Genomic DNA, 10,585 nt, shown 5'->3' with positions numbered 1-10,585 from the left:
TTTCATTGTAGTTGATTGACTAGTTCAAGTTCCGGAGAAAAATCGAACACACAAGGAAAATAAAATAAAAATAAGGGGGCCTAAAACAAATCAGTTAAAACAGTTCCTTTTTCTTTTCAGTGATGGCTGAGAAGGTACGAGATAAAATTTACCTGGAAAGTGGCAATAATTGATGATTTTATATTTATGGGTTCACTTTTGGAGCATGGAAACATGGGCAATTCAAATAATTCCTCTAAAATTATTGCAGAATTGGAACTTTCCCTTTCCCAATCACGCTATTTCTCTGAGAGCCATAACTACCGAATCCGTTTCCGTATGTGTGACATAGTGAAATAAAAGTATCATTTTCTTTTATTTTCTTTTATTTTCTTTTATTTTCTTTCTGCTTTAAAAAAGAAAAAACTGACAAAAGCGGTGAAGAAATTGACTCTTCTTTCTATTACCGATGCAACTTTCTCTCTCTTCTTCTTCTTTTTTTACTTGGCACCGGATTGGTACCATTTAATGAGAAAGCGGTCAATAAATTGCCTTCAGGAAGTAATTGCTTGGTGAGCCCATGATGGGGTTTCATCGTTGCAATCTCCCCTTCATCGTTTCATGAGCACCTCTGTTTTGTTATTTCCGGGAGCAAGAGCTTAATTTTGAGGCTTCTACGGCTATCTCTTCATCTCCTTCACCCACTTATAATGTCTGGACCTAGTAAACCTAGTTCAAGAGGGCAGGCTTGGTTGGTTTCTTTCTGGGTCTCTGTTTTTCCCCCAATTTGATTTGATTTGGTTTTTGATAATTTGACCACGAATTTTGTTAAATTGATTACTGCAGGTTCTGTACGACAGGGCTACCCAGTGATGTTGTCTTTGAAGTAGGAGATATGACCTTCCACCTCCACAGGGTAAATTTTTTTTTTTTTAATCACTAGGTTACTTTTTATTGCCACTTTCTGTCTCACTTTTTCTTGGCCCCAGAAAGAGATTCCTTTTGTGTTTGTTGAAATTCCTCTGTGCTAACCTTCAAGCTTTCCATCTTGAGGCAGTTTCCTCTCATGTCCAAGTGTGGGAAGATTCACCGGCTTGTGGCAGAACAAGATTTAAGTCGCAATCTGTCACGGGCGAGAGAGAGACAATCACGTACCGATAAAAAGAACGAACCAATTGAATCAGAGGAGGAAGAGGTTGAGATAGTAGAAGAATTGGATGAACAAGAGGAAGAAGCCGAGGAAGGGGACGAAACAGAGAATGACCAAAAGCATGTTTATCACATCTCACTGGTTAATTTTCCTGGTGGACCCAGCACTTTTGAGACGGCAGCTAAGTTTTGTTACGGTGTGAAGATTGAGCTAACATCTTGGAACATAGTGCCGCTACGCTGTGCTGCCGAGTACCTGGAAATGTCAGAGGATTTAGCTGAGGATAACCTCATATCATGTACAGAGAGGTATCTAAACAAATCTGTTCTGCGCCACCTCAGTGAGGCTTCGAAGGCCCTCAAATCCTGCGAAGACCTCCTCCTCTTAGCAGAAAATCTTGGCCTAGTGCAGCGCTGTGTTGACTGCATTGCCACTCGTGTATCAAATTCTGATCCTTTGCTTCTTTTCGGCTGGCCGATGCATGAAAGCAGTGGCAATATAAATAGTACTCCCTCCAGGCCTGTCATGTGGAACGGGATTGACACTGGGACCCGTCGCCGGAGCAGACGCAGATCGTTTCCCTCTGCAGATTCATGGTTGGACGATGTATCATTTCTCGGGTTGTCTATGTACAAACGTGTAATTGAAGCGATGATTGCACGTGGTGCGACGCCAGAGGTCATTGAGGGCTCTCTTGTTGCATATGCAAACCGCTGTATACCTGGTCTCTCCCGATTATCACGGCAGCATGCGTCTGCACCAGTGGTGTCAGAAAAGGAGCAGAGAGAGCTCCTTGAAACTGTTATTGGTAACCTACCGCCAGAGAAATCTTCGGGAATGGCCAGTACCAAATTCCTCTTTGGGCTACTACGGACTGCCAGTATCCTCCGGGTGCCAGAAGCTTCTAGAACAATACTGGAACGAAAGATTGGCTCGCAGCTTGAGCAAGCAACATTGTATGATCTCTTGATTCCAAACTATTCTCATGTGATGGAGATGTTGTATGATGTGGAGTGTATAGAGAGGATCTTTAAGTACTTTCTGATTCAGACAGAGAGATCTGCTGAACCAGTATACGAGGAAGAGCAAAATGAGACCACCCCAGCTCATATCAGGACATTAACCAGAGTAGGGAAGCTTCTAGATAGCTACTTGGCAGAGGTTGCCTCGGATGCCAACTTAAAGTCAGACAAGTTCTGTGAGCTCGCGCTTGTGCTCCCTGATCATGCTCGTGTCTACGATGATGGCCTTTACCGTGCTGTTGATGTTTATCTCAAGGTACTTCATATTCTCTACTCAATGTCTCAATTGTTTAGTTACATTTTACCCCCCTTCAGAACTGTTGCCATACCTAATTTTTTTCTTATTTGGTAAAAAAAGAGAGTTAGTTATGGAGGTTTAATTTTAGAATTTAATTAATTGGCATACAGGCACATGATAATTTGAGGGGGGAAGAGAAGGAAAGAGTTTGTGGGGTGGTTGATTGTAGGAAGCTAACAATGGAAGCATGCACACACGCAGCTCAAAACGAAAGGCTTCCACTAAGGGCCGTCCTACAGGTGCTCTTTTTTGAACAGTTGCAATTGCGCCATGCGATTGCGGGCACTCTGGTACTGCCAGAGCGGAGACCGAGACCACATCGGCCACTGCAATCGACATATGGAAGGGAGGGGGACCACACATGGCAATCGGCTGTGACAGAGAACCAGGTACTAAGGCTGGATATGGATAGCATGAGGAACAGGATGCATCAGCTGGAGCGCGAATGCTCTACTATGAAGAAAGCTATACGGCAAATCGATGACCAGGAGGGCTCCCATGCAAAAGATACCGATAAAGAAAGTAACAAAGGCAGTGACACAAGTAGCAGTAGGAGGAGGAAGGGGATGCTTGGATGTAGGTTCAGCACACAGGTGTGCGATTCACATGAACGGAATGTGGTCGAGTCGAGAGCAGCCACCAGAGTCGAATTGAGCCCGTAGAAGCTGCATCTTCCAAATCAACAATTCATTGATCACCTCCAATGCTTGCATTTTGCTTCGATTTCTTTTCTTTTGTGGTGGTTTGTCAGTTGCTTTTTTTTTTTTTTTTTTTTTTGTAGTCATTGTTTGTTAGTTTTTTTTTTTTAACGGCCATATAATTTATGTTTTTGGAGTATTGGATGTTTACATACCGGCACTTAAAAATTATTCTACAGCAAATAGGATATAGATGAAAGAAAATTATTCAATTTCAATTTAAAAATTTCTGATGTTGAAATTGAAGCACGTGTATATGAACTCCAAACTCATTTTATTTTCTAATGTTTCTCTTATGGTTCTGTTAAAAAATAAGAAAAAGTAAATTTTGATATTTTGCCCAACTCAAATTAGGTTCGTTTAAAGAATGGGGACCTCTTATTTCATTCATTTGCAGGTTTAAGATTGTTGACTGCAGCGAAAAAGACAAACCCAGCTAGCATGTGAAGAAAATAGACAAGGCCAGGCCCACTTTCAGGCCCATCAATCATTTGATTCATTGTTTTAAACCAGCCACCAGGAAATAATGAAAGAAGAAAGTTTTGATATCACATCCATCCGATTTAGTAATCCATTAGATTAGAAGCTTCGGTCTATTTGATTTATTGTTTTATGGACATAAATTTTATAATTCAAAAGTTCAAACATATTATAATATTTCTGCAAGTAAGATCTATATAAAACCGTCTCTCTTTTAAAAGAAAAAAAAAACTTACGGAAAGGAAAGACAAATCAAGAATTTATTCTTTGTATAAAAGTTAAATTATTACGGAGTGATATTTTGTCAATTGAAAGTTCAAAACATATACTTAAATATTTGGAATAAATTTTGTATGTGATCTAAATTATTTTAGACGGTTCAATTACATGAAAAGAAAAATACAAATAATTTAAGTAGAAATTTATTAGACGCTGACAAGACATATTCTTAAAAAAAAATTGTAAATCAAGCACAAAATATTTTAAACATTGAACTTGTTTTACTCGTCAGAATTAAAAGAATAGAATAAAACTCGTATTAACTCAACATGAAATTTCATGTACATTCAAAATTTTAGTTATGCTCTGAGATTTGTGCAACCGCGACGTCAACACGTGCGATTCGATGTGGTTATTCTGCGGACTCGATTGTGCAGAGGGATAGGAGCCTAGGAGAGCTTTTTGGCCGTAGATTTGATCTTAGAAACTTGCAACATCAAATTCTACATGGTATAATGCATTTAAGATCCCTGAAAAGAAGTTCGGAGAAATTCAGAAGAAAAATCGCCGAGTGGAGACAAAAATCACTATGCATGCTAACTAGGGGTGTCAATGACACCCGTTTACCCGTTTATCCTACCCATATCGTATTCGATAAGACGGGTATGGATAAGGTTTTTTTTTCGTTAGTTTATTGGGTATGGGTAAAGATTTTTTTTCATTAGATAAACGGGTATGGGTACGGATAAAGGTTATTTCGTACCCGTTTGATAATGGGTAATTATATGAAATATATTATATATAAATATATCAATATTATATCCAATTTATTTATTTTTCTTCTTTTCATATTGTTGTATGCCTGTATAACCGCTAGAGACATATATATCAACGAATTCATTTTCTTGTTTTCTTTCTTATTCATCGTTATTGTCTTTTTCTCAATTCTACAAATGAAAATATTTTATGTTTCAAAGAAAATATATCCTCACCTTATTTTCTGGCAATAATGTATTGTTTGGTCTAAATAAGTAATCCATTAATGTCAGTTTTCTCAAAGTTATACTATGAATATATATATTTAATAATTGAACGAGATGGAATGAAATGTTAGAAGAAAGAATGTAACAAATGACAAAATTGACCATATGCTGTTCGAACCATTATATTGGTATTTTCGTTATTCGCCCACTACCGTTTCGTTATCCGTTAATCATAACGGGTATGGGTAGGGTAGGGTAAGACAAATTCTTAACGGGTATGGGTAGGGTATGGGTAAGGTCAATTCTTAGTGGGTATGGGTATGAAAATAGTTCCACCCTCCCCGTATCGTACCCATTGACACCCCTAATGCTAACTAAGCAAATGTAATGCCAGGTTTACCTTATTAGTTAGGGAAAATTGGTTATTTGTCACTCTAAAATTTTAAAATTTGAAAAATGTCATTTCGAAATTAAAAATTATTCCAATACCACTCTAAATTTAGTTAATTTTTAATTTTACCACTTCAAATAATTAATGACTAAAATATCTTCCCCATCTTTTTTCCCCTCTATCTTTCTTTGAATTTTGTTTGATTGTTGATGAAATTTATTGTTTTCAGTGTCAGATTGTGTCTCTTTTGCTAGATAAGGGAGCCGAGGTGAACTCAAGGAATTACTGTGGTCAGGTGTGTTTTGCCTAACCTTGAATTCTCTCTCATTTTGCTAATTTTGATACTTCATTTGAAATTTTAGCACAAATTGGAGTTCAAAATTGATCTCAGTGAATTGATTCTTCATTTCTCTTAACTTTTCAACTGGTAAAGATTGATCCTTTATTTGAAATTTTAGCACAAATTGAGTGGAAGAACAGCTCTTTACTTTGCAGCACATGAAGGCCATGTCAGGTGTATCAGGCTCGTTGATAAGCCGAAATTGTATCTATTGAAACCTAGGGTTTGTTATGTAAATTAAGCCAAGTTTTGATTAAATTAGGTTTGATTAGGTTAGAAATGTCTAAAAGTTCAAGTTACTGCCCTAGTTATGTTTATTTTGCAGGTAATCAAGTGCTTGGAGCTTAACGGAGCAAAACGGGTGATCTGTAGCAAGTCAACACGAAATTTGGAGCATCTTTCACATTTATTACGGACCGAAATAAAGTTATTGCGGGCCGCAACATTATCAGACAGATCAAGCTTCCAGACAGCATTTTCCGAACCTTTATTGCGGCCCGCAAGGACCTTTATTACGGCCCGCAATTAGGTCGGTTCAGAGCCCGAATTTGCTATTTTTGATTGGTTATTTCTGGATTTTTGAGTGGGGTATATATAGGAACCTGTAGAACAGATGGGGGACGTTTTTTTTAGGCAGAATTTCTAGGGTTTTAACAAGGAAAAGCAAGGAATAGCAAGAAGAGAGAAGAAGGGAGGAGAGATCATTGATCAACCAGTTTTATTATTTTCTTTTCTTCCTTTGGAACTCTTTTATTCTTTTGATTTCATTTGTGCCTTAGCCATGGCTGGCTAAGGGCTTTTCTAGGGTTGATTAGGGTTGTACTTGAAACTTTTGTTATGATTTAGTTGGTTTTATTTTATATATTCTTGATCTTCTTTATGATTTATTCTTTATTTTAATTGATTGTGAGGACTTAATCGAAATCACATGAAACCCTAGGATTTGGTATTTGCAATTGAGAAATTGAATATTAGGTCCAGACCATAAGGAATGGGGTATTTGATAGGCTAAGTACCGAGAGGTGACGCTTGTCTTATACGGGTTTTACCTAATGGTTTAGAGAATTGTGCCAAGTACCGAGAGGTGAAAGATTGTTTTCTAGATTTATTGGGACAGTAAGAACTTAATGACTTTAGATTAGGGTAGCCAAGTACCGAGAGGTGACGTTTATTCTAATTTAAAGATGGTATTAATATAGAGATATCCCTTTGTACCTACAACACCCAACTGTGCCTTCATAACCAAAAGAACAAATTTAATAAACCAGTCATAACACTAGTGGATAGGAACCCTAAGAAACCCTCATTTCTCATACTTGTTATAAACCGAATTTAGCTTTAAGACTTTAGTTTAATTCAATTTAATCACAACCAAACCAACCTTTGAACAAACAAATTCCTTTTTTTTTACTTTCTTTTACTAAATTAAATTGATTAGGTTAGAGTTAATATTCCGACTTATCCCTGTGGAGACGATCCCTAAGTACTCCTCGATAAGGTTGTACACTTGCAACCAAATTGAGTGCAATTTAGGATTTATTACTTGCATTGCATAATTCACATCACTCGTGCTCACCGACTTTGTACCGAGTGTTCCCTTGGAAGACGGCTCTTTGTGTACTGATTTTGGAGATGCTGATCGAAACAGCCCCAGCTCTTCCCTTGTGAGGGTATTTTAGTTATTAATTATTTGGAGTGGCAAAATTAAAAATTAACTAAGTTTAGAGTGGCATTAGGATGATTTCTAATTTCGGGTGGTGCTTTTCAAATTTTAAAGTTTTGGAGTAACAAATAACCAATTTTTCCTACTAGTTATTATATGCCTAAGAGCGACCAGTCAGGTGCATTAGTTCCTTTAATCCTTGCGTGGATTAAAAAACACGAACTTGAGATTATCTGTAACTGTATCCTGTCCCCCCAAAGCATCCATAGCCCTCCGGACCGGCCGAGTGCCAATACGATGCAGTGGCTTTGGAGAGCAAGATGAGGTAGGATTCTTTTGGATTTTTGGAGCGAGCATTTGGTTTCACTGATAAAGGCTATTTACGCCTTTGTTGCCTGGAGGGTACGATCCATGAATTGATGTTTCCGTGGACCTCCGACCCCATGGCAATTCTAAGATAAAATATTCATATTTGAGTTGGGAGTTTGGCCTTTGGCACCCCCGTTGATCTCCTCTTTATCGCCTGCTCGGCATCGGTTGGAGTAGACCGTTGGTTCATTTCTTGGTACGTTGATTGAAAGTGGTTTGAACCTTCCAATTCAGCTCTGTTTGTGCCACTGTTTGATGACCCTGTTTCTGTGTATGGGATTAATGATAACAGGCCTTGTTCATTTTGGCCTTGTGGAGGGTAAGGCTGAAATGACCTTACTATTTGTTGGTGGCCTTGTGGAATTCCTCTTTGGTGAATTGTTTGGTTTGGGTCTGTATTGTTGTAAGGTACATGGTGGGTTGTGTTTGGGTTAATGGGTTGGTTTGGGTGGTGTTGTTAATCCATGTGCCTACTTTTGGGTCAGTGCTTGTTTGCATTCCGGGGCGATCCCGATATCTCGGGTCCGACTTTAATCTTTTCATTCTAATACGGTCTGGACAGTTGTCTATTTCATGACCAATTTTGGCGCAGAAAAAATACATACGGTTCAACCTCTCGTAAGACACGTAAATAGATAGCACTCCTAGAATTGGATGTGTGGCCTGTACCATCTGTTTCAGCTTGGCCACAATTGGTAATTTATTTTTTACTCTATAAAATTTATTACCTCCTGCGTAGCTTTCCAGTACATCTGTAGTTGGGGTTCCTATTTGGCATGTCATTTGTCGAATGTCTTCTCTGTTCATTGAGTGTGGTGGTATTTTATGCATTTGAGTTCAGATTTTCATATCCGGAACCTGTAGATTGGTGATATCCTCTGAACCGTTAATTCTTTTTAGCGCCACTACCTCGGCTCTATAGCTATCACTGTTGCAGTACTGTAGCGGACTCCTTCAGGATTATATATATATATATATATATAATAGATTTATTAGATGCTGACAAGACATTCTTAAAAAAAATAGTAAATCAAGCACATAGTATTTTAAACATTGAACTTATTTTACTCGTCAGAACAACAAAAAGAATGCAGTAAAACTCGATATTTTTATTAATACAAAAAAATAAAATGAAATTACCGAATTTATTCATTTTTTGAATGAATTTCAAAAAATACTCCTTCCGATTATTAGATAACCGGACTAAGACTACCTTTACAGTAATTTAGTCACCGGACTCATGAAAAATATCCGGTTATCCAGTAACCGGAAATGTAATTATATTCATGAATTCATCTATAATGGGAAAATGAAAAAGAATTCGCTAGCTCTTGCCATTTGTGAAATTAGACAGAGTGAAAGATACAATAGCGTGGTAAAAAAAGATAAAAATGAAGGCGTGGGTCCCACCTTCATAAAAATATTCACTTTTCAATTTCATAAAGCAACCCAATTAATTAGATGAATAATTAAAGATGAAGAAAAAAAAATACGGCCCCTATATTTCATATTAAGATTTTGATCTATATTAACTAACTTGAAAATTATTACACAATCTATATTGACTTAATTTTAAGTAACTTGAAAATTATTACACAAATTTTAAGTAACTTAATTATAACTTAACTGTGATAGGGCTAGGAGAGCTTTTCGGCCGTATATTTGATCTTAAGAACTTGCAACACCAAATTATATATGGTATAATACACTTAAGATCCCTGAAAAGTAGTTCGGAGAAATTCAGAAGAAAAATCGCTGAGAGGGAGAGAGAGCTCCAACCGAGCGGCCATTTTTATTAATATCCCTAAAAATAATAAAATTTTTAAAAATGCCCCTGTCAATTTTTTTTTTTTATAACTGCCCTGACCGCCTGGATTTCGGGCGGCCCAAAAAGACCCAGGGAGGCGCCAGCCCGCCAGGCGGCCCACAACGCTAATGAGGCGCCATAGGCTGGGGCGCTCCATGAGCCAAGTGAGGCGCCATGCGCCCGGGCGCCCCATGCCCCATATACAAACCCAGCACAGAAGCGCCTCTCCCCCCTCTCCCCCATTCTGCCCCGCCTCCAGACCAGAAAAAAGAGAAAAAGAGAGAAGGAAACGCCCCTGCCCTGCCCTGCCCCGCCGGTCGACGCCTCACCACCCGCTCCCGACCGCAACATTGTCATCTCCCCCGCTCCCTCCTCGGTTGAAGGTATGTTTTTTCATTGCGATTCGATTAGTTTAATTTAGGGTTAGGGTTTAATTGTGAATGTGATTCAATTCGATTCGATTTGATTCGATTAGATTAAATTGATTGTTAAATGTGATTAAATTGATTGTTGATTGTAATTTGATTCGATTCGATTCGATTCAGGGTTTATGGATGTGAAAAATTGGTTGAATGTGATATGGTTGAATGTAGGGTTTATGGATGTCAAATGTGAATTGCTTATATTTAGATTTGTATACTTAAATTTAGGATTTATGGTTGTGAATTACTTATAATTTATGGTTCAATTTAGGATTATAATTTACGGTTCAATTTAGGATTATAATTTATGGTTCAATTGGTTGAAATGTTTTAAAAAAAATGCATGTACATGCAAAATTAATTTTGTAAACAAATTGCATATACACTAAAAAAATAAATTTTTGTAAAAAAAAAAAAATGCATATGCATGCAATTTACTTACATGCAAAGTGTAAATTAATTGTATATACATGCAAATGCATATGCATGCAACAAAATTAATTGTATATGCATGTATATGATTTTCAATAAATCTACAAAAAATAACCCATAATTGTATGTAAATTGCATGTATACGCATTTTTTTATTTAACAATCAATTTTGTTTTTTTTTGTAAAATTAATTTGTTTACCAAAAATGTATATGCATGTACATGCAAAATTAATTTTGTAAACAAATTGCATATACACCCAAAAAAAAATGTATATGCATGTACATGCAAAATTACTTTTGTAAACAAATTGCATATACACCCAAAAAAATT

The 10,585-nt window shown here is 37.2% G+C and overlaps 1 protein-coding gene across 1 annotated transcript; it reads left to right on the top strand.

Annotated features, from left to right (window-relative positions):
* The first annotated feature begins 387 nt into the window (after positions 1-387).
* Positions 388-3,365, top strand: LOC144565157 (BTB/POZ domain-containing protein At5g66560-like). Its single transcript, XM_078314830.1, has 4 exons — positions 388-730; positions 826-895; positions 1,037-2,407; positions 2,560-3,365. Exons 1-4 carry the CDS (start codon positions 690-692, stop codon positions 3,109-3,111), a joined length of 2,034 nt encoding a protein of 677 aa, XP_078170956.1. The 5' UTR covers positions 388-689; the 3' UTR covers positions 3,112-3,365.
* The last annotated feature ends 7,220 nt before the right edge of the window (positions 3,366-10,585 follow it).

The sequence above is a fragment of the Carex rostrata genome, chromosome 14, assembly GCF_964058835.1.
Source record: "Carex rostrata chromosome 14, lpCarRost1.2, whole genome shotgun sequence".
Taxonomy (NCBI): domain Eukaryota; kingdom Viridiplantae; phylum Streptophyta; class Magnoliopsida; order Poales; family Cyperaceae; genus Carex; species Carex rostrata.
This window is presented reverse-complemented; position numbering and strand designations above follow the sequence as displayed.

Bases quoted from the DNA above. Each gene is read 5' to 3' on its own strand.
- LOC144565157 (XM_078314830.1), top strand. From the start codon at position 690: ATGTCTGGACCTAGTAAACCTAGTTCAAGAGGGCAGGCTTG. The intron at 731-825 runs GTTGGTTTCTTT...TGATTACTGCAG, and splicing joins AGTTCAAGAGGGCAGGCTTG to GTTCTGTACGACAGGGCTAC. The intron at 896-1,036 runs GTAAATTTTTTT...ATCTTGAGGCAG, and splicing joins TGACCTTCCACCTCCACAGG to TTTCCTCTCATGTCCAAGTG.